The sequence below is a fragment of the Rhipicephalus microplus genome, chromosome X, assembly GCF_043290135.1.
Source record: "Rhipicephalus microplus isolate Deutch F79 chromosome X, USDA_Rmic, whole genome shotgun sequence".
NCBI classification, from domain to species: Eukaryota; Metazoa; Arthropoda; class Arachnida; order Ixodida; family Ixodidae; genus Rhipicephalus; species Rhipicephalus microplus.
This window is the reverse complement of record NC_134710.1, coordinates 34,976,895-35,001,863: the sequence shown is the minus strand read 5'-3', so window position 1 is coordinate 35,001,863 and position 24,969 is coordinate 34,976,895. Positions and strand designations below refer to the sequence as shown.

Sequence of the window (24,969 nt, the reverse complement as noted above, 5' to 3'; positions counted from 1 at the left end):
GTCTGCTCAGAGGTGCTGGAGGAGCGGAAAATGTGGTCAGCGCTGATGGACAAAGTGATGGGGACAACTGGCGGACAGAAGTGGCGTGAGAATGAGGTGCATAATGTGTCTGTGGAGCCCAGCAGCTGCGGCAGTGACGAGCGATATGACCAACGCATCGACAGTTAAAGCATATGGGCCTGTCATCAAGGGTACGCCATTCGGACGGATGGCGTTGGATGCGAGGAGCAGAAGGGGGACGATAAGAAGGCTCAGAAAAGTATACGGCAGGAACAGGATGTAGGCAAACATTCGATAGCTCTTGACGAACGACTGCTTGTATCAAAGAGATCGTGGTCGGGGAAGGCACAGGTGTTGGGAATGGCGTGGCTACCGGTTGTGCTGCCTTGACCTCTCGACGAATGATGCGTGTGAGGTTGTCACGTTGAGGGGCCTGGTGGAAGGCGTCGTCACAGGAAGAAGTAGCCGCTGTGTTCGGAAGGCGCACGATGCTTTGGGCTACGCGGCGGGCTTTAGCTTGTTCGGGACGTCGGCATTCTTTAAGGATGGTGTCGATGCTCGAGACATTGTTAAAAACCAGCAGGTTAAAAGCATCGTCGGCAATGCCTTTCAAGACGTGGTTAACATTTTTGTCTTCCGACATGCACTGGTCGGCCTTGGAACAAAGGGCCAAGACGTCAAGAATGTAGAAAAACATATGATTCGGTAGGAGACTGGACCCGTGTGGCAAAAGCCTTCTTCGCAGCGAGCTGACGACCAGATAAATCGCCAAACAGGTTGCCGATCTTTTCTTTGAAGAGATCCCAGCTTGTTATGTCGGCTTCGTGGCTTTCAAACCATGTTCGGGGAGTGCCGTCCAGGTAGAAAAGCACGTTGGCGAGCATGAGCATGGGATCCCAGTGGTGAGTAGCACTGACACGCTCGTACCGGTTCAGCCAAGTGTCAAGATCGATCGTACCATCACCGGAGAAAGTACCGGGATCCCGGAGGTGCGGGAGTGTGACGTAAGTGGTGGCTTGGACTGATGGGAGAGGCGTAGAGGAAGTACCAGCAGTCGAAGCAATCGAAGGGTCGCCGATGTTGCGACCGCAGCCTGTCTCCATCGAGGTAGGGGGTCGTACACCTCCACCAATAATGTTACGAGTAACTTCTTTAATAACCTATTTACAACGCACAGAACTCGATGATCAAGATGGCGCCAGTCCAGTATCAATTAAAAACTCACTTCGTCCTCCTCTTTCATGCAGCCGCGTTTAGCGGCTGTTATGTATCAATATATATGCTGTTAACGAAGCCTGTGCAGTGAGGTGCTTAGGAAGCAACATGTTAATTGGAACAAAAAACACGTATGCATTGGAGTTCAGATGTCTATTTGAACTCCAGGCCATACATGCTGCCATCTAAGCCACTTTATGATTATCGGACAACACCTAGGTACTTATTCATACAGATTGCTTGAGTCCAACTAAGCAGCTGAAGTGGGTCAGTAGAGCCAAGTTCTTCAGAAGATACATAGCCTTCACATTAGCTCACCTTTCAACTGTCACCTTCCCCGTGCATAGGGAAACAAGACTGACCTTTTCAATGCTATGATTCTACACTGTCACCACTTTTGACCCTCATTTTAAACTTTCTTTGCACCCCTAAATTTTATCAGCCATAGCACTATCGACCCCCCCCCCCTCCCCTCTCAACCTCTTCCCCATTATCAGTAGGAAATAAACGCAATTGCACAGCATTACCAGACTTCATTTATGCTGCATGTTTTTTTTTTTCTTTTCCTTGCCATAAAGCACCAGAACTTAATATTTAAAATTGAACTGAAAGGATGATGTAGACTTGGAAATGCATTCTAAATAAAACTGAATTCACTGCTAGGTCTTTCTATGTGTTCTATTGATGCCACTGATGGCAAAGTAGGTGTTGCTATACCCAGGCCTGATAAAGGTGCTTGCACGTAAAAGCAAACATTCACTGGCATACATAAGGCTAGAACTTTGCATTTTATCATAGTTTTCCTGAGCACCTTTCTGGTCCACAAACTGCCTACTCCTTTTCCCTTCAGTGGCGTTGTACTCCCGTGTTCTCACAAACAGTACCCATCTTTTTATAGTGATAGCTGTTGAATGCCCTTTTCTTGCTTTAATTGGTTTAATGTAGCGGCCTAAGTTGGTTCGCACATACTGTAGTATTTTTCAGAAATCACATAGAATCTGCAATGCCGTTACACCTATGCAAAGTTGTCGCAGGTTTACTGAGGCTGTCTATTGACCTTTATTGCCTTTTTAGTTTTGCATCGCAATGGAAAGCATATCGTCTGAAGTGTGCAATCGTGCTGCCGTTTCTCTGAAAAGCGAGTAAAAAAATATTGAAATAGAATTTTTCAGTCAAAATTTTGTCATTGTCAGTTGGTGTAGGGATGCCTTCAACATCAGTTACTGCACACAGTAACAACTGTTGTGCCAGCAATAATCAGGATCTGTAATCACGTGCAGTTTCTGCTGGTTTCATTAGGTTTTTTTAAAATAACACAATTATTGTAATGTTCGCTTAGAGCTCACAAATTGTCAAATAAAAATCCCGGCTGCGGGGGCTGCATTTTCGGTGGAGGTGAAAATGCTGTAGGCCCGTGTATTCAGATTTGGGTGCATGTTAAAGAACCCAAGGTGGTCGAAATTTCCGGAGCTCTTTACTATGGTGTCTCTCATAATTATATGGTGGCTTTAGGATGTTGAGCCCGACATATAGTAAATTGTCAAGTAAAGTGTTATAACTAAAGTCTTTTCAAATTTGTTTAGTCAACTTCGAAATCACACATTCGCCAATGCACGTTTGTCTTTCACTAATAGCGTGTTTGTTGGTGACCGAGTAATTGAATGCATAGGCTTGTGCAAAGTCGCCCATCAAGGCGGGTGAAGGTTCATCAGAGTGTTGCCGCCCCCCCTCCCACCCAAGTCTTACTAAATCATTTTATGGGGCAGTTTTTGTGCCCCTCACCTTGTAGGTGACGAGGGATTTGTTCCCCCCTTATCCGCCTCCCAAGCACACGCCTCTGGTTCAAGCGTATGTCGAAGAAAATTAGAGTGGACGTTCAGTCAAGTATATGTTGAGGGAAATTGCAATTAACGTTAATCATGGATTGCAAACGTGCCACCAATAGAATAGAGAGAGAACACTGGAGACAATGTTAAAAGTAGCTATGTGCTTCCATTCATATTTTCCCGTATTTTTGCTATACAAAACAATTAGGGCAATTTTTAAAATCCTTTTCAATTGTTGAATGACATTTTTAAACCAAAATTAAAAATGTTCTCAGGAATGGTGAAATTCATAATGTTTCCACTTCTTTTGAGCTTCTTTTGTGGTGAAAATTTGCTTGTTTGCTGGGTAGCATCTGGCAACACTGCTGTTAGGTGACACTAGCAGTCACTGTACAGGGCACGTGTATACTATCTGCATACTAGCATACAGCATCTTTTATAATAAATATAAATATTTGTGAGATGCTTAAATGATGATTTAAGCTTCAGGAGTCGTGAGGAACATGCAACTGCTCCGAAAACACCAATAGCCATCCTAAACTAGTATATTTTTTTTTACTCCAAGGACACTTAAGGCTGCTCTTAAGCACGATTTTTTTTTTTGCCCCAGAGTCTGCTTCAAAAAGCAAAATCTCACTTCTATCACTGCAATAGTGTTTGACACAGTAAGATGATTTATTGCTTGAATTATCACATCCAGTTTACGTTTTGCATGCAGAAACCTCATCTGTAGCCAACTTTTCATCAATCGTATCCTGTTTATGTTTTGTGCGATAACCTTATTTGTGGCTGTTTTCTTTGATATGGTCGCAGTCGGTCGACCTGCACTGCTGCAGACAATTCTGGTGTGAAGGTATCGTGACACACACAGGGAAAAATTGATGCGGAGGCGTTTCATCTTGCCAAATAGCAAGACCAGATGAGATTTCAGTGTTGCATTATGTTCTGTATTCCGAACTTACTGTATCTGCACAAAAAAAAAAAAAAAAAAACTGCCAGTTCGTGGCGATTATCCAGTAGAGTCGCACCGTGCTCTCTTGCATTCAGCGGATTAAACACAAAGTGCAAAGCTACTAGTTCATTGTAGATGCGAAATGTGGGCAATGTATGACTGCGAGTGGCACCCAGGCAATCTATACTCGAGTAGCGCTACATGTTTGCTCTTTTCTTTTTTTAGATTGCGACCTAGACTTGTGACATGATATTTTGTGCAAATGTGATTATTAAATGTGCATCATGAAGTCAGTGTTATGTACAAAGTGAAGTAGTGTCTTGTGGAATGTGTTGTCATGTATCTGGTGGTCATAACTGGTTGTGTCGTTATAGTGAAGGCTGACTTGCTGGAGGTGTGACTGGAGCATTTGAATGTAAACCTTGGCATGTTCATATAAATCGGCACAAAAGTTTCACTTTTCTAGCTTGTCTATCAGCTGGCAGCGGCACTGCTGCCCGGTGTGTCCAACATCGGCTGGCCTCCTTCTTGCTGATGCCAGTTTTGCATGCTTGAAAAATCTTGCGTGGAAGAGCCCTCTACTCTCCCCAACTTCTGGCCTGACAACATGTGACCTAATGGCCTCACCTTAGTATTCGTTTCTCTATGGCATGCACCAACTGGTAGGCATAGGAAAAGCCACTGCAGCTCAACTCTTTCGTTACCACGCTTATTCAAATTGATCACCTGTGATCGACGCTTTGGGTTGTCGATTTTGGTATGTTGAATTCGTTTATCGTGCACCTACCACTTTCTAGTAGTTAGTCCAGCCACTCAACTTTCAGAATCAATATGAATTTGCCCATTTTGGCAACATGGTGATTTTCAAAACACCTTTGCACAAACCAATGTGCAGGTGTTGTTGGGAAATGACACTTGGCTGGCCAACTTGACAGTTGTGCGTGCCCTTTGTGGTTATGCTGCTAACTTCTAAGTTCTCTAATGAAAACAATCTTTGCAAGTCAAATATCAAATTAAGGTGTCAGCTTCGCAATCTGAGTGTTGAGCAGTAATAATTGTAAGAAATTTATGCCAGCTATTCAATAGAGAGCTGTTGCTAGGAGTCGGGGAAAATTCAGGCTACAAAAAAAAAATATTTCGGAAGGTCTGCCACTTGTATAATGTGTGGAGGTGGTCTTCTCAGCCAGTTTCCAGCAGCTTTTGTTTCGCTTGTATTGTTATATTGTATACAGGGCCACATCTAGTGTTACTAGTCGCTCCTATGGCATCGTCAGATGTGCATGGATGTGCACCTGCACTGCAAAAAAACACATGGCATTTGAAACTGTCTTGCAACCATACCTGAATTGAGTGAGGAATAGCTTAGAGTCCGAGAAAGACAGTACCTCAGTTTCAAGTTTTATGTTGATGATGTTTTGTGTCAGCCCGAGACATCCACAGCATTTCATGGGTTTGTCTCATTTACGGCCTCAAGTTGCTTCTTCCTGCTGCTGACCTTTTTTCACAATCTCATAGCTATTCTGGTTACATGCAAGCTCCACATGTCGCTGGGGTGCGGTGGGCTGGCTGCAGAGCTTCTCATCGTGGCGAGAAGGCCACCGGAGAATTTCTTTGCCCTGACTACCGAGCAGCGCGAAACGTTTTAGAACTGTGCACGATATTGTTCTTTTTTTGCACGTCACGATGTTTTTGCACATCACGATGTGTGAAAATTCAAAGAATTATGCTTTGATGCTTATATTGGAAAGCCAACCTATGCGGAGTGAGGTGGCTCATGGAAAGCGGTGACGCTAGACAAAATATTGAAGTTCATTGAACATCTGATTTATAGAGGGAATATTCATATCACGGGCATTCATCTATATTGGAACACCTGCAGGCTCTTATCGCACAAAAATAAAAATTTACTGAAAAAGTGTAAGAGTTCACTTGTGTCTCTTGAAAAACCAAGCAATGCTTCACCGCATGGCATGAGCAATGAAGCAGCACCTCGGTTCCAGTTTTTTTTTATTTTGTGCAACATTTATTATTTTTCATACTGTTTCTGGGAAATTTTTTTTTTCAAAATGTATATACTGAATTTTTCTTGTTCTGAATTATTTTGCATATATATAGTGTTTTTTATGGCACTGTTTACCAGCTGGCAGCCAAAAATACACATTTTACATTGTTATTCATTCCAAAATATTTTTGTTGCTCCACAACATGTATTTTTTGAAAAGAGCATTTCATTGTGCAAAATTTGTTATGCAGCAATGCGTACTTGAGTACTTCTCAATCTGGCAAGAACTATCTTCTCAAGACATATTAAAAATAACCATATAAGCGCGGTAGCAAAAGAGTCCGGCAATGTGCAAATACTGTTCATTAGGCCCTATGAAACTGTCGGGGATTGGTTGTAACTGCCTTTTAACCATTACTATGTCTAACGTGAGCATGCATTTATGAAGTTTTACTTCTATATATCTTGTTTCATGTATTTTGTTTCAGTGCATCTAACAATGGTATTTTTAATTTGTGCTATTTTTCAGTTTGCACTCTTTAGGTTTGACTGCTCTTCACATGCAATTAGCATGAATACCTACTTGAAAGAGAAGAAGGAGGAAATGAAGGACAAGGTATTGGCATTATCATTAAAAAGCTTTGTGTTGAGAGAATAGGGCAGTGGTCATTATAATGTTTTAATCAAGCCCTGGTTTAAGGTGATTATCTGAAAAATTATTTTGTTCTTGAATGCAGTTGACTATAAAACGCATTATTTTATCTATACACTCATTTATCATCAAGGACGTGCAACAAATGTGAACTTTCAGTAGCTTGTAGTTTGTTTGGTAGCCAGACTACTTACACATTGAAGAATGTGCACAAAGTAAATAATTCATTGCATTGATCTGGACTAAAAGATTATTCATGCATTTCAATATTAAACAGCTTTTCTAAAGCAGATTCAGTCAGCAACTGGCAGATGCCAAGGTTTTTAGCTAGTGGTGGAATAATGGACCAGTTTGGGCAGCATTTGCGGTGGGAAATAGAGAGAGGAGGAAAGGGCAACATTTTGGCAGAATTTTCGCTACTTCACAGGTCGATGAGTTGCCACAACATATTCGAAGCACATGGTAAGGGTGCCAGGACGCTGGTAGTGATATAGTGTCTATAATATGTTTGTAGGTGTAGAGGATGAGGAGGATAGAATAAGTTTTGAGACATAGAGCAAAAAGAAAAACAAGTGGTGGACCTATTGTTGATCAGAAGACACTTGTAGCTCTGCTATTATGGCATCATTTTGAGAAATTCTTGTGGTGACATGTTCGTTGTAGATTCGTAAACTGTTGCTGCAGTATAACAATTTTTTTTTTTGCACCATGGTGGTTTAGGTGCCCTTGAATTTATTGGGATTGCCTATCTCAAGCGTCGGCAGCATTACCTTGTACCACTAACTGACGGTGAAGTCGAGGGAAACATATGGGATATTAAAAGTGTTTATAAGTTTCGAATTGTACTGTAGAAATTAAAGGCATGCACAAATGAAAGGGAAAAAAATTGCTGTTAATGAGAGGCGGCCCTACAACTTTCACGGGAGACATGTAATGCTTATCTAATTTAACTTCAGCATGAACTGTCTTCTGTCCACTTCCTGAAGCGTTCCTGGTAGCATTCTGAGCCTATTCCTAAGCGTTAGTCTAATTGCCATAGCCCTTAGGGATGCCTGGCAGTCAAGGGCTTGGTTTCCAGTACAGAGTTCAAATGCTTAAGTGAGTGTTCAAATGGGAGAGCATTTACTGAATATGAATGGACCCTTTTCACAATTCGCAAGTGCACTTTTGTGCACTCTATATTTGCCCAAGTAACAACGGTGCCTGTCATGCCTCAAGCGGAGATGTGGTTATAGTTGGATGCGCTGGGGCTTGTCAAATATACGTGTTAATATCAAGACAGCCAACTTCACATTTTTCATGTTAGAGCGTAAGCAATTCACACTTGAACAGGCTGTCTGCAGTAAGTGACTAGACTTGGCAACAACTTTTCTTGGCAGCACTGTGGAAACTGCAGAACCGAAATGTATGCCTGCTACTGCGCCAAAAATTAGTACTTAAGTTTACTTATCATTTTTTTTTGCTAAAGTAAATTCTGCTTTACTTATTATGAAACTGAGACAGTTGCGGGAAGTCGTTGATAGAATAGTTATTGTTCACTTTGCAGGAATTCCTTCTTTTTCTTTCCATTTCTTAGGCAGCCGCACCTTTCCAGCACACCCGCTTTCCAAAATAAACATGGCGTCTATGCCATTATTTATGTAGTTGATGTTTGGTATGAGTTCTGTGTTTGTATGTGCAATAGCACAAAGAGTGTATTTTTTTTTTTTCTCTCAACTGATATATTTCTATTTTATTTTTGGAAGCTATGTTTGCTACCTTATTTTGTTTTGCTGCTTGAATTTTTTTCCCCATCATGATGTATTTTAACTTTTCTAAAATTCCCTCTTTAGATTATGGTATCAGTAAATAAATAAATAAACAAACAAACAAAAAGGTAGTGAGTCAGTGTGCCGCCGCAAACACACTGTTCAGTTCACCAACAAAAATGTACTCGTAATGTGACACCTAAATGTGCACTGTACCAGAAGTGAAAGTTGGTCTAGTTGGTGGTTCATGCTTGGGATGTAAAAACATAGCGAAAAATAGAGACAGGGACTGAAGCAGAGATGACAAGGGAACACTTATCCTCATTAATGACTTCTGACAGTTTGAAATTGCCAGCTCATTGTAGGGGGTGTGACTGCCAGCAGATGGCAGAGGGAACCACTTGTTGTTTGATACTTGTTTAGTCACTGGAACAAATGCACTAGAGGTCGAGGTGGCTTTTTACATTGAAAGGAAGGGGGAAGGGTGTGTGAGTAAACCTTCTGTGGTCCTTAGTGCAAAGGAGGTTCGATACCTAGGTTCAGCACTGCCATGTTAAAGCAATTGTTAATTTTTTTTATGGGTTGTTACACATGTTCTTGCCAGTAGAAGGTTTGTCCTTTTTTTATTTTTTCTCGGGTGTTTACTCACGTCGCTTTTCACCATGATTAGGTATTTTTTGTACCCTGTTTGCTCTATTGTGCAGACGCCATGGTGTGCCGCTGTGCCGCGTGACTAGGTCGTATGCTTGATATATGTGCGTGTTTCTTCCATAAAATTTAGTTGCATGGGCAGTGTCTTGTCGTCTCTGCCTCAGTCCTGGTCTCTATTCCTTGTGCTGTTTTTACATCCCAAAAGTGCGCTGTACCATTCAAATATTTTTCATATTCACATTCTCGTAGATTTCCTATTTCAAATGTGTTAAGGATCATGCGAGCAAACCCGAAATCAGCTGCAGGCTGCCATACTACTTCCGGAGTAGCACAAATGTACGGGAGCCCTGCTTCCGTCTCCTTGGCTTCAATTTTAAGATAAGTTGTCTCCGAGTATGGCCGCGATTAGTTGTTCTTACTGCATAGCAGAAAAGCTAGCTTTACTATTTTGAAAAAGGTCTATAGGTAGAATGCCACACACACCACATGGAAATTGTGAATTGAAGTTCCACAGACTTCAAATTGTCTTTTCTTGTTCACTGCACTGTTTACTAATATTTATGTAGCTAGTCAAGGTCACAGTTACATTTTTCTATCCTTTTCTTAGCTTCATTGCTATACTTAGCTTCAATCAATGTTGCAGAATGGGCACCTTCATTTCATTTCAATTCTATTTCGGGGAATTAGAGCTTGCCACAATTTTATTCCTTTCAATTCCTATGAACTAAGAAACTTAGCCCATTCCCACTCAGGGAATGGCCGGGTAGTTCAGTTTCATTCCTGTAGTAATTCCTCAACCTAAGAAAGGCATCTTGATAGTTCCATAGAGTCAAGATGAACAACCCATAAAGCTGGTGTCATCAGATTCACTAAGAACTGCAAAAGTGTGCAAAACTTGTTACTAAGGTGGAGAAATAGTAGCTTGATGACTTATCTCAACCCTAGGAAAGAGTGAATGTGGGTTTTCTTTAGCCCGAATTGTCACATTGGGACTCCGACAGGCGTTGCCATGGCCATGGCTACAAAAGGGCGTTCCTGCTTTGGTTGGCTTCCCAAACCAATGCTTTCAAAAGTTCAGTCTCTCTCTCTGTACCAAGCGGGAGGGCACACAGTTCATCATGTATGACTGTGTGCTGCGCTGACCTACAGACTTTGATGACGAAAGTTTCAGGCGAAGTGAAAACTGGTAGTGAACACAAGCATCACGCCAGCGCAACTACGTATCACAACTTGAAAAAGCTCTTTTACAAATATGCGTTTGAGTCACCGACGACAGAAGCAAAAGTAAAGAAGTGAAGGGTAGGGAGACTGCAGGTGGCTGGGGTACCGTCGAGGAAAAAAAAAAATCACAAGCCATAAAAGGGGGGGGGGGGGGGGGGGGGAGGGGGGTATGCTGTTGCCATAATTTGGCGCGATGGATACCAATGGCATAGAGCTGTTTCAATTCTAGAGTGGAACTCCGCAACACTGGTTTCAATACTGTTGGCATGTCATGTTTTTTAAAAAATCTTGCCCCTGAGTTATCCTTATCATTTCTTCTCATCTGTGGCAACTGCTAGTTATCCCAATAGAAACACACTGGTAATAGTGTGGACTTTGTTGTTCATCTTTGGTAAACGTTGTTTCCTAGTCTCTCGCAGTTTGCTTATCTTACAAATGTTATTCAGTAATTATCTGGTGAAACAAAGCATTTAGCTGTCATAGTTAAAATTTCATTTTCAATTTCATTCATCTTTTTTTTTTTCGTAGTAGATTCCTTTCTGAAAACTTTGTTACTTTTTTCCCCCTTTAGTGTGATTACATTGAAGTGCCAGACTCACATCAGCAGTTGGTTTGTGTGCCTACTTCCAAGAACATCACATGTAGGTTGTATATAATGTCATCCTCGTGACATTTATTGCATTTGTTTGCTTTATCAAAGTTGTTTTCTGCTGTCAACATTTGGTCTGTAATTTCTTCCAGATATTTTCAAGCCGCTAATGAACTTTATTACGGACATAGAAGCAGAGCTGAAACTTGAGGATGGGTAAGTTTTCTTATCGAACCCTGGAACAGAAACCTTGATTTCTATGTTGAAAACAGATATTGAATTTTAAAATAAAAGAACCTTGTTATGGTTTCGAGCATGCTACTTGCACATTATTTGTTTTTTGAAAATGATCTTTCAATTTCAGAAATCACTGCCATTTATATGAATACCTAGTTGACTGTGTGAAAATATTCTTAGGACATGTGAACAATGATCTGGACAACACTATTGATAATGCCACAAAAAGTAAGTGCTTCTTGTTTCAATTATGAGTTATTGCATGCCTTATAATACCACAATGACATCATCAGTGTGATGCAGTAGTGGTCTTTATGTTGTCGTTATCATTTTTAGGCTACCTTTGCTTCCTTTTGTGTGCAGGCTTGGAGACCTGGAAAGTGACCTCCGATGCAGAAGTCTTAAAATCTCATGGGGTTATGAGGCCATTATTGCAGGTAAACAATAGTATCATGCAGCCTTTATAAAGAGAATTTCTCATCTATAATGAGTGAACTTGTTCTTTTCACTAGCTTTCTATTCTGCTGTATATTTTGAAATGTGATGCATTACGGCTGAGGTGCTCGGCTGCTGACCCGCAGGTCGCGGGTTCAAATCCCGGCTGCGGCGGCTGCATTTCCGATGGAGGCGGAAATGTTGTAGGCCCGTGTGCTCAGATTTGGGTGCACGTTAAAGAACCCCAGGTGGTCGAAATTTCCGGAGCCCTCCACTACGGCGTCTCTCATAATCATATGGTGGTTTTGGGACGTTAAACCCCATATATCAATCAATCAATGTGATGCATTACGATGTGCTGGCACACTTTCACTATCTGATATCGTCACCAGAAAGATTTCTGGTAGTTTTGTTTGGGCAGATACAGTGAAATGAATCTTAATATATGCCCCTCTGGGGCGTCTGCGTAAGTAGGTGCTCAATGTGTGGTGACACCACGGACCCGAGCCGAGGGGGTTTTGACACCCTCCCACGCCTCGCCGCGTGTGGCTGAGTCATGCCCGGGGAAAAAAATGATCCGGGGGATTTAGCCGATTCCGCATAATTGGACCTTCAAGGCCCCCTAGCAGAGGCGACGCACCCTTTTCGACCCGGCTTCACGCAGACGGCACCCCTGGGCTGTCCCACCCAGGGGAAATCTGCAGTCTCCTTTTTCTTTCTCTCTCTCCAAACATCTTTGTCTCCCACTTTTTATCTGTCCTGTCACCTTCTTCTCTTTTCTGTTTACTTCCAAATTTACTTCCGTTTACTTCCAAATTTACTTTTGTTTACTTCTAAATTCTACACATTCTCATCCAGTGTAGTACATTGGACGCTATAAGAAAAAAGCATTTCCCAATAATCTATAAAAAACAACAAATACCGCGTCACCCATCGATGCTCATAGGCTGGGAACCGTTTTTTAACTATCAGTCATTGTTTGCGGTTTTAAAAGAAGTTCATAGTTTTCATGTCATAAACACAGGCTATCCATGGCGCGACCTCTTAAAAGAGGTTGTTGCTACGGTAAATACTTACAGAAAGCACCTGCCTCCCGGCCTTTGGCCTCAGAGGCCTTGGAGGCATCCATGCTTTTTTACCTCTTTCACTTATTAATATCACTCACAGGAAATACATTGCCTATCCATAGATCGTATCACATATTGCTTCCATAATTTTTGTAATATATGCACAGTTTTTACAGTGCATGATTTTAGGCCTCTATGCAGCCATAACATACCCTGTCATCGTAAACATTGGTCATAGACACCACCATATAAAAGACATGGCACTCTTCAGCCACTCATGGCCCTTGAGCCAGAAAACCCCACTAATCATCATGAATCCTGATATATGGATGAGGTGTAAGTGACATTGGCTCACTTGAATAATGTTCACATTGTGCTAAGACAATTGTTTTTACCATGAACATGTGTTCGACATAGAAACCATCGTGAGGGTGCAACTAAACACAACACACAGGAAGAAACAGACGAGGACAGGCGCATGTGTTTGACTGACGAGTAGAAAGCGGGTGACTGGTTTTATTTTGGCAGCAGAGTTGTGGCGACAAACGCACATATTTTGGTTTTTTCTTCTACTCATAGATGACTCAACAGCATCTGCTTTTTGTAGTTTACAAAGTGACGGATTTAGCAGCGGAATTTCGAGATAGTGATACTGAACAAAAATCAGAAAATTTTGTGAAAATGCATAAAATGAGCTGGATTTTACAGCAGTGACATCAAAGGGATACTGAACCAAAGTCTGAAAATTTTGCAACAATGCTGAAAATGGGTTCTCAGCGTACGATTACACCAAAAAGAGGTTTCTCATTTTCTACATTTTTGTGAGCAAGCGCCGAGCCACTCGGCCCACGCGAGTTGGTAGCTCTGACGTCATGACTTCTTCATTCGACAGCTGGCCGGCCAGAGTTTTTCTAAACCCGCGCGCAGTCACACAGCTGCACAGTATACATTCATGCCCTTGTCCCTTTCCTAGCGATAAATTCACATTTGATGATGCAAACCAATTCAACTTGACAAGAAATTGCGGTTACGAGCCCCCTGCGCCAAAAGACACAGGGAAGCAGGAGGCCATAGACGTCCCTTTAGGGCAGTCTGTGCCATGAACTTGGTTCAAAAAGTAGCGACAGCAGAAAATAAATTTTGTGAAGGATATAAACTGTGTCGTTTCATCAGTTTTGTTGAAACAGAAAGCCTGTTATTACAGGCTGAATCGAGGCGTCGTAGTTGGTCATTTTGTGTGTACCTATGCTATCGGTGTTCAACCGCTGCGCAGTTCGTTCTTTGCCCGACGAGGCAGTGCATCTGTAAAATTTATCAACCATGTCATAGCCCTGTGGATATGATAGTTACTCACAGATTCATGCTACCAGCCACTTACAGGTTGAATCAATCGAAATTTGTTGACTTCTTCAAAATGGAAAGCATGGAATATTCTAAAACAAGCCTTGTTTGCCCATATTACAGCTAGGTGGCATCACTGTCCTATACTTTTGCTGCTCTTTTTTTTTAATCGGATGCAGCCAAGTGAAGTCATAGCAAATTGCACAAATTTTTAAATGTGTCCAGGTTCAACGTGATGGCTGAGCAGCATGTATACAAAGTCTATGCTGCTTGCAATCTCTAGGAAACATAGGCAACGGTGTGTCAAGACCGACGATCCTGTTACGAAAGGTGTTAGTGCGCCAGTAGCTAGGCATTTTCTTCCACCATGACGAACACTTCAAAACTGAAGACTGACCACTGAACAGCATGTGTCATACTAAGAGATAAGTTTCTCCGACGTTTAAGACATACCAAGCAAGTAGCGCCAACAGCAATGAACAAGCACCGCAGCTCCCGAAGTTGCTGTGGCCACGTGCGATGGGGGTGTCATGACAGTTGTTTTGCAGCTTCTAGTGGCGGCCGCTGCCCTAGCAGATGCCACGGCTTGGGCCGCGGGTTGGGTGTTAAAGCAGGTCTCTAGGTACAACCGAAAATTACTGGGAGGGGAAAAAAGAAATTTTTTTTTTCACGTGAGTTTGTTGTGTTTGCAGTGAAACTCTCTTCCTGCTGCAAAACACCGCCCGAAAAATTAGACAGTTGCACTTTACCCTTAGCATGATGGCAGGGGTTGAGGGAATAGCGTTACCATGCCACACACGTTCGTTGCGGACAGCGCTTTATAGTTTAGTGGGATAGTGTTTATGTGGTTTACGTGGCCTAGCTGGGATGGTGGCACTGTGTATCGGAGAGTGAAGACGTTAAAGAACAGTGCAAACGAAAAGAAAATGAGGATGTTTGCTTGCGTCACCGCGCGAAGCAATGTTACTTGTTTTTTTTAGTGATAATAAAAGTAAATAAATATGAACGATGCACCAAATGCAAAAACATTTATGTAGCTGATTTGTTTACATCAGTGTTCTATTTAGGCCTAGAGACGTTCGAAATGGGAAGCCATCCAAAAAAATTATGCTAACCTGTCTATAATACTTGGTCATCGAAGCTAACTGAAGGCAAGAAAAGCCATTTTGAACAGTCATTTGCTGTGAACGAAGTGAATCTTTCAACACCTATGCCAAAATCACTTCAAAGCGGGATACCAAAAATGCCGCCATGTTTTACGTACACTACGTAGACCACGCTAAGACCATAACGTTAAATCTCAAAAATAGCATGCAGTGGTACAGGTCACGTGTATTGCTGCGCATGCTCACTTTGATCCCGCTATTCCGGTAAGCCCGTTATCCCGCTAAGCCGGTAAACTATAACTCTTTATTAAGGTTCTGTACCCCTTTAAGAAATGAATTGAAGTCAAATCTTGTGTACAATGGGTATCCGTACCTGCCATGACGGGCTTATTTTCTTGATATTCCAGATGTGGGAAAGCACTTTCATTCCTTGTGCTCGTATAGGTTAGGTTTAATGAGCACATGTGAGTGATACTGCCACTATCTGTTAAAAAAAAAAAAAAAACTATCTTGCCGTTAGTGATAGGGTACCGCTACCAAAATTAGACAAAGCCAGTCTGCTTGAGTATCTAAAGTTGCACTTGTATTGCTGGACTTTGCAAGGGATGGCAAATGTTGGCTGCATCCCAGAGAGTCCGCATCCTTGAAAGCCTGGAAAACTCCGTGAAATCTTTCGCGCTCTAGAAAGTGAAGAATCTTTTTTACTATGTAACTAGTAAAGTAAGGGAATATGTAGTTCTAATCTATATTTAACATTTGTGTGGCTTGATTCTCACATTGGGGCACTTTGGCCTAATTGGTATAAGATTTAGCAAAAATTAGTGGGAAAAAACGATGACAAGACAGAGTTATAACTTGCAAAAATTTTTTATCCACGAAAAATGGTGCCTAATATAGCTTTCAGTGGTCACACGTGATGATAGTATCTTTTTAAAAAATCAACATCTTTATCACTATGAAGCACCGACAGTGTACTAGTACAATTTTGACAGAGTCCCGTGAGCTCGGCAGTCTGAAAAGTCAGCTGGTTGTGATCCTTGAAAACCAGTACAAGTGTTCGTAATAGCACTGAGCGACTGCAAAACTGGAACTGCAAATTTTTGGGTTGAAAACTTTGGGTCGTTTCTACATGCATTATTAGACAGAAATTTGGCACTTAAAAATAGAAAAGTGGTTTTATACTCAGATATTTGTGGTAGTGTTTCTTACGTGCCCTCTAATAGCTTATGTTCCCACAATACTAGTAATTAACCCTTTCCCTACTGAATACTAGCTGAGCTTGTCGATGCCGTTTGTACCCCTTCTACTGAGGATGAGCTGACTTCCTCCATCATGAAACAAGCATTTCAGGATGTCGTGATTAAGCTACTTGGATTCAGCTTGTTGAGTTCTCTTTGGCTTTAACAAATAGCCCTGTAAAAATTTTTTTAATGTGCTCAAATTTGGCATCTTGGTCGAGAAAAAACTTAGTTCATGTAAACAGAATCAGAAAATGGTGCCTTCCTCTTCCTTTGTGTGGGAGCTGTGCACACATGCCAGCACAGGTATGCTGGGGGGGGGGGGGGGGGATAATTTGAAGTTCTGGTGCAAGTGTGTGTGTGTGTATGGCAGCAACTACACATGGCTCTATAGTTTTTCTAAATTGGCGGATTTGCATAACAACCGTGTCTCAACATATCAGCAGTGGACATCCTTTGATGGAAGCAAACCCCCAGGTGCATCCTAATCCTAGGTTTGTTTACATGTACTCACTTCCCAGTTCTTTATTTTTTTATATTTCAAAATATTTCAAAAAGAGCCCCGCCGTGGTGGTCTAGTGGCTAAGGTACTCGGCTGCTGACCCACAGGTCGCGGTATCAAATGCCGGCTGCGGCGGCTGCATTTCCGATGGAGGCGGAAATGTTGTATGCCCGTGTGCTCAGATTTGGGTGCACGCTAAAGAACCCCAGGTGGTCGAAATTTCCGAAGCCCTCCACTACGGCGTCTCTCATAATCATATGTTGGTTTTGGGACGTTAAACCCCACAAATCAATCAATCAATATTTCAAAAAGACATCATCTCCACCAAAGACTGGTGGAGAATATCCCTTCAGGCGGGAAATAAATCTCGCAACGTGAAAATTTTTTTGTTCATAATTTGAATATTTAAGCCTTTTAAAGTAAGAAACTCAAAACAAATGCAAAATATGTTTATTGGTTAAATTTTTGCTCAGCGTCCACATTTGTGGACATTGAGCCTCAAAGCAGTAATATCAGTGAAAGGCGACAAAGAAGAAAACACGCTTTCCAAAGAAGTATTTTAACTTCTTTCAAAGTAATGTTGGAAGAAGTTACCAGAAAAAGACTATCTAGTGTGAAAGAGGTAGAAGCAGTCATTCTGCGATGTCAGGCAACGAAAAATGTCACACTTCCTGCAGCGGACGCAGCTCTTGTATGAGCATCCCTCCCTCCTGCAGCGTTGTGCGTTGAGTATGTTCGTTTGCTGTGGCCAGTGGTAGATGCCATCGTAGCAAAGAGTGCTCACTGGCAGGGGTGACGCATTGGGTGCCTTCCTTTTCATCACCTGGGGGTTCTCACTGCTTGGTCGCCCACGCTTTTTCTGGGGCTTGTTGACACTCAGCAGGCAATTTGCGACACCTCTTTGAATTGCCATCATATTAATTGTGTCTTTTTTTAGCAACCCTTCTGCATTGGCATCTCTGATGTACTCTAGCCAACTGTTACAGAGGGCAAAAGAAGCAAAATGGGATATCACTCTCACAGGCCACTTTCTGGTTCGTGTCCTCAATGGGTAGAGGGACATCATGAGGTCTAGTTGTTCCACTCCACCCATGTATTTGTTCTAGTCTAGAATTACCTCGGGGCATTCGATGTCGCCGTAGGCCTTTGAAGCTTCGCTCCATCTTCTTACCACGCCAACGTTTTCGACTCCTAGGTGAGTAGAGGCCATGTTGACCACGCCATTGTCTTGCCAACGGACAAGAGCAACGTCGGCGTTCACGGAAACCCTTTCGTCGTAGCTTCCGTGTTTTTCCTTCTTCATTTTTTTGTCAGTTTTCAGAACCCAACCTGCCAAGCGGTTTCCTCTAATTGTGCCACTAGCCAAGATATCGATCTCTTTCAACTCCAGAAGCCGTTTCACTGATGAGAAATAGTTATTCATGTAGCACTTGATGTTCTGTGCCTTTGGAAGGTGTTCAACAAGGCGCATTACGACCGAACCACCAAGTCCAAGGTGAGAATGCTCTTTACTCACCCCGTTCCCTTCCCTTGGTAAAGCTCCAAGTCATGTGCTAGCCCATCAAAGCTGCAGCGCATGAAAACTTTTACCCCTTCAGGGTTTTGTTTTCCCTTTACAAGTTGCTTTGCAGCAATACGTAAATGGCACCATCTGTTCATCGATTCTATTTTTTTTAAGGAAACAAGCTGTAAGCATCGGCCTCTCACAGCTTCTAACAAGGGCCTAACTTCCCTAAACTTGTCGAGGCTGTTTGGGTTTCGTTCTGCATTAGCGTCAGTTATGTGAAGGGCACCTCTGATTTTGAAGAACCTCTTCACACCCATCGCATCCGCTATTGCGGGAATTCTCGCAGCAGCTTGCCAGTACATTCTGACGCGGGTGTACTTCAGAACACCCATTAGTATGAGAATCCCGAAAAACACTTTGATCTCCTTTTTTGTTGTGGCTAACATGGTGCCATCCCTCTGCAAGACATACCTGTTTGTGAATTCAGCAAAATCTTGAATAGGACTTTGGTGAAATACTTGCTGAAATACACAAGTGGCTGCTCAGGCGCTGACGCTGTTTCCAGATTGTAGTCGCACTCAACATCCCTTGGAGCAAAATTTTTCTTTGTCCACTTGATCTCAAACTTCTTGGAGGCCGCAGGCTTTTTAAAATTTGTGAGTGGGGTTTGTGATGTTGAAGGCTGCGGTGCAGAGGACATCGATGCGCTCACCTGGCCATTGGCAGGCTGAAACCAACAGTTAAAAATAGAAACAATGTACCTTTAGATATTTGTGTAAGAAATAGGACAGTTTGGCAGTGTAATGCAAACTTACTATGTTCACTTCATTCTCTTCCTCCTTTTCGTCATCCAAAAGTCTACATCGGAAACATCTCCATTGGCTATTTATTAAGGACGTCTTCTGCTGTTTCATCGTCGACTTTTTGTCGTCTCGATGCATGATCTTGTACTCCTAAAGAAAAAAATTATTCACGTAAACATCATTTGATGCTGGCGGAAGTGAAACACAGAGAAATAGCAGCCTTTCAACAAAGGAGGCACTAAGGCGCAGTATCCATGCTCGTGGACGCAAAATTTAGCTGAACTTTACCGTCACTATAAATGATTTCCTATTGCCAAAATATTGTTGAAAGGCATGCAGGGTATCTTAGTTATTACTGACAAATGCTAAATTTCCCGCCAGCTAAAATGGTACAAAGTAAACGATAAAAACATCAGAGCCACTTACGCGTCCAGCCATAGAAAGTGGAGGCGTCCATTTTGACTTCTGTTTACGATGTTATTTTGAACCAGGTGCAAGAGATGGCGCAACAAGTCCTTGCAGCAAGATGCAGAGGTTGCGGGAGCCTAGTTTGCGCGCGATATTCAAGACCTATTTTCGAAACACTTAGGTGTGAACTTGGCGTCCACAAATGTGGACGTTGCGCCTGAAGGGGATAAGCCTTCACTAATGACCAGGGCACTTTTTGCGACGCAGTGCAGCAAAGCCAGTTTTCTGCGCACACACACACACACACACACACACACACACACACACACACACACACACACACACACACACACACACACACACACACACATATATATATATATATATATATATATATATATATATATATATATATATATATATATATATATATATTATTTTCGTGTGTGCATCTTGTGAATAAAGCACCATTCAATAATTTTTTAGATATTCTTTAGACTAAAATGCAACTTTCAAGTGTTAACTGTATGCTAACAAGATGTATATTAAAAGTTTATGTTGTGTATAACCTCCTTACAGTGTTCTTTGATCTGTGTCCTGGTTTTCTTCCTCTTTTGCTCAGAGCACATTGTGTGTGGATCAAAGTCTTCAAGGCTTGCAAGAGTTGATGCAGGCATTGCCTATGTATGTCGAACATTTTCTCAGCTTGGCCTGTACTATCCTACAGAACTACAAGCAGACTAGCCAGGTGGCTTACAGAGGTGTGTTGTAGTCATTTATCGTGAAGTGTTCATGGTTGATGCATGTGTCACAAAGCTTGTGTGTATTTTGGGTTAGACATTACTTGATTGTAGCTGTGGAAGCATACTTTATTAACTGATGGTCCCCTCATTTCTTAAGCAATTATGAAATGGTAAGTGTGGATTGTAGCTGTGGAAGCATACTTTATTAACTGATGGTCCCCTCATTTCTTAATAAAATATGAAATGGTAAGTGTGGTTAACACAGACTTACACATAGAAGAGTCTGATAGAGCACGCTCATGGAAAAATTTTGGTTGTGGCTTTACAACTAGTAGAACTCAGTGCTGTTGGACCTCAGTATAACATACTTCAATATAATAAAATTCACATTATAATAAGGTTTTATAACTTTGTGACTGTAGTCCGTTTAGGTAATACCGTGGTTATAATGTTCCGCTGATTGGCTGCTAACGTAAATGTTACGGGTTTAGATGAAAGCAAAGTTCTTGAGGCCTGCGTTCAATGTGATATATGTGCATGTGAAAGTATTCTAGATTGTAAAAATTTCGCAGCCCTCCACTACACCATGCCTGATAATCATATCAAGGTTGTAGCATGTAAAACACCAGATATTAAGAAGCATGTTTGTCAGTGATTTCAACACAATAAACTTTTACGGCTTTCACAAAGGAAGATAGAACCAATGGTCATATGGTTGGATTACATATGCTCAACAAAACCAGTTGGTATGCTTGTTGGTACTGCATATCTTAAGGTTTAGTCAAACAGGTATGAGGACAAAAGAGGATATGAGGACACAGGGCACGTAACTACGAAAAGTTTTTTTGCACATTATGCAGCATAAATATCCCTGTACAAGAAGGAAAGGGGGTGTCAAAATTGCTATCGCATTGCTTATTGCATAACAGCATCATCCACCCCTGTTACCGTGACAGCAATATGTAGTGTCTCTTTTTTTTTTTTACGCAGTGAAACAGATGGACAGCTTAGACAACTTTTGTTCTGTTTGTTTTGAACAGCTGTACAATTTCTCTAGTTATCAGGTTTGAATTTTTGGCTGTCACTCTTTGTGTGTAAACAGCAGCACAGTGCATGCAGACCACAGTGCATGCAGTGTGCGGCAAGATTGCCACTTGTTGCCAGTGTGGTTACATTGTTAAACAGGCCAATGACTTTACGATCACTGAAGAGAACAAGCCGACTTTAAAGTGCTTCACATTTTTGTGCCAGCACTCGCGCAAGTTTTTTGTTCTCCCTCTGGTCACAAGAATGCACTGCCAAAATGGCCATATTTGCTACGCAGAATCGCTAACAGTGGTGGTCACTGTGAAAGTTTGTCTCAAGAGAGGAGTACATGTGAGACACTTAGTTTTCAGTGGATCAGTGTTGAGTTTGGGGAAACAAAACAAACTCTCCCCTGTTGTGCAGCATATGCAACAAGTTAGGCCAAAGTGCCCCAATGGCCAAATGAATGTAATGAAATATCCGTTAAAACGAATAAAACAAACAATTGTCTTGCATTACATTCAGTGTTAAGCATAACTTTTATAACAAATAAAGTCTTCTTGGGTCAGTTGGTGCCTGCTAAACATGATATTTGTAGTGCAAAAACTTGAAAGTGAAATGGAAGAGCTACAAATAAACTACAAAGGCTACAAAGGTCATAGTATCTAGATGATTTGAATTTCAAAGTTAAATTTTCAAGGCCGACTTACAATTAAAATTGAAATGTGTGGCACCAGTAATGGCAAAATAAATGAGAAATCAGGATTACTATTGCATGATTACAACTTCTTATTTGCTCCCTTAGCATATGGTTTTTTCATATGCTTAATCTGAAAGCTTTTTTTTTCTTTAATTATTACCTCACGCACAATAGAGCGGATTGATTTATATAAGTTATACACACCTTTTGTATAATTATTACTTCACGCACAATAGAGCTGATTGATATAAGATGCGCACACCTTTTGAGGGAGTGTTCATCATTGGTGGGAAAGCTACTTCTCCAATCAGCGCTGGCGTTGCTTACAGTGAACAGCGGCAATTAGTTTGGGAGGTACTGGTAGGTGATTATTCTGGAGTAGATTCTTCCTTTGTCTATTCAATTCATATTTTTCAACCGTGGCGTGCCAATTTTATGCTTGATCATCGTGATTTATCGTCATGCTCCAAAACACTGAAAGGAGTAACAGGTTGATGGCGAAATACAAGCTTTCAGGTTTTGTAGTGGTGATAACGTAGTGACAATTGCAGTTTGACAGGATTTCTGCTCATGATGCCAAGCACTACGATATTTGCAGGCAGAAATGTTCACGCTTTCTGTAGCTTGCAAAAAAAGTCCCCAAACTGAATGATTGGTCTCTCCAAATGATGTGCGCCGTCACACAAGAGGTCCATTTCTTTGCCACAAAAGTGGGAGTGCCGGTAGCGCACTTCAAAGTAAGCAGGGTTTGGGCATCAAAGTTCATAAAGAAGACTGGCTTGATAATCACCATAATTCCCCGCCGCGGTGGTCTAGTGGCTAAGGTACTCGGCTGCTGACCCGCAGGGCGCGGGTTCGAATCCCGGCTGCGGCGGCTGCATTTCCGATGGAGGCGGAAATGTTGTAGGCCCGTGTGCTCAGATTTGGGTGCACGTTAAAGAACCCCAGGTGGTCTAAATTTCCGGAGCCCTCCACTACGGCGTCTCTCATAATCATATGGTGGTTTTGGGACGTTAAACCCCACATATCAATCAATAATCACCATAATTAGCATTAACAGACAGTCCAGCGGCTACTGTGAATAAACTTTTTCCATTGTTTAATGCATTCATGTGTATGTTGCTCTTTTTTCTGGTGCGCTACTGGAGAACATTGACAATGCACTTGTAAGGTTGATTCAGGCATTGCAGCACTATAAGAGCAGTATGAAGTGATGTTTGTAAAGTGATATGTCAGTCTTTGTGGTTTGGGGAAATGAAGTGCAATCCTTATTTGCCTTTAGAATAACAGAGGGCTGTGCTAGTTGGTACATATTCATTCTAAAAGAAATGGGATGTGCAAGCACGGACACCAGAAAGACATCACAAACACCTGCTAGTTATTAGGCGTTTGTGATGTCCCGACTTCCTTCTTACGTCCGTGTTTGCTCTCCCTGTCTTTTAGAACAAACCCGTTTATCATTTTTTAATGCAGCAATATGTCAAGCGATACGCAATAACATTTGTGCATGCTATAAGCTGTGCACACACTTGTCCTTATGCAGTAAAATGCGCCAAGTTCATCAAGTGTGTTTTTGAAATGCTGGTGTCAGGATAATCGTTTTAATATATAGTGCATGCTTCTGTATTGCAAAATAGTCTTATATGCCCCATCTATATGTTTTGTAATGATAATTTGGCTGCGGTCTGCTGGCTCGAAAGCTGCATTTTACTTGCTTTTATGACTGCTGTTAAATGGCCACTCACCACCCCATGTTCAATGTCTAGGGGTTGGTTTTCTCCTATCCTTCGCACACGCGATGTATATCATCCTCGCAGCTTAGTTCTAAAAGCACGTGAACAATGTCAGCACTAAGCGCTAGAGCCTATCAGGATTTCCCGCTTCTCGGCTACACGCTGTTATCGCCGTTTGCGCAGTTGTAAACACAGAAAATGAAGTGGGACCATTAGATCGTGCACGAAATTTATGCAAGACAAGGAAGAACGAATAAGTGGCTGCATAGCAAAGCAGTGCTGGAGACAAATCAAATGTGATATTTCGCGTATATAGACCAATCGAGAGCATGTACGCTATAGACGTCACGGGAACTATTTGTCTGCATTACAGAAGTACGCTTGAAGAACAAAAAATATCAGGAGAAAATATTGCGCTGGGTTTTTCTATTAGTGGCCCTTGAAAAACTATCAGTTCTACCCCTGCATATGGAATTGTTACTGTGCTGCCTGAGTGCTGTGCCAGTTCTAAATCCATCAATGTGTCACATACTACAGGCATTGTTCAGCCAGAATCTGAAGACAAGCGTATCATCAGTGCAACATGGGCCAAGGATGAAGACATCAGTCGCTTTTTGATGTAAGCAACTTTATTTGCCATTCTTTTTTTTTTTTTTTTTGAGGTGACCTGTGTTTTTAGATTTAGGTGCATGTAAAGAAACCTCAAGTGGTTTAAATTTCCCGAGCCCTCCACTATGGCATCTCATAATCATATGGCGGTTTTAGGATTTAAAAACCCCAACAATTATTATTATTCTTTTATCTTTTGAAGTGGTCTTCAAAATATAAACAAGTCTACTGGCTCAGCAGGGCCAGTAGGCTGGTTCAGTAACATGTTTCCAGTATTAAAAATGTAAGGGAGGTGATCGAAATTTCTGGAGCCCTCCACTGGGGCATCTCTCATAATCATATCGATATTTTGGTATGTCAAACCCTAAGAATTATTATTAGGGTTCAAGGGTTAAACTATAAAAGAGGAGGAGGACAGAAAATTTCCAATTTATTCAACAAAAACAATCACAATATGAAGGCAGGAAAAGACGTGCCAAGCTAGACAAATACATTTAAAATACACTCAAACCTCAATATAGTAAACATGAATATAACTAATTATTTATGACAAAGTAAATTAAAAACAGCTTTGTAAATAATACTGTGTAAGGAAAAGCATTTAAATTGAATGTTTTTGGGTATGACATACTTATTTCTTGTAAGATGCAACTGTGTT

The 24,969-nt window shown here is 41.6% G+C and overlaps 1 protein-coding gene across 2 annotated transcripts in view; it reads left to right on the top strand.

The window, feature by feature from the left end:
• The window catches only part of Sec8 (exocyst complex component secretory 8), a 117,125-nt gene that overhangs the window by 55,549 nt on the left and 36,607 nt on the right, over nt 1-24,969 (top strand). Inside the window, exons 13-20 of one of the 2 annotated variants that reach the window (XM_075876189.1) lie at nt 6,525-6,611; nt 10,839-10,908; nt 11,009-11,072; nt 11,221-11,321; nt 11,457-11,530; nt 18,236-18,277; nt 20,123-20,261; nt 24,240-24,321. In XM_075876189.1, the coding sequence (XP_075732304.1) occupies nt 6,525-6,611; nt 10,839-10,908; nt 11,009-11,072; nt 11,221-11,321; nt 11,457-11,530; nt 18,236-18,277; nt 20,123-20,261; nt 24,240-24,321 (659 nt within the window). The remainder of the gene's footprint in view (nt 1-6,524; nt 6,612-10,838; nt 10,909-11,008; nt 11,073-11,220; nt 11,322-11,456; nt 11,531-18,235; nt 18,278-20,122; nt 20,262-24,239; nt 24,322-24,969) is intronic. The other variant, XM_037426751.2, reaches the window with a different exon arrangement.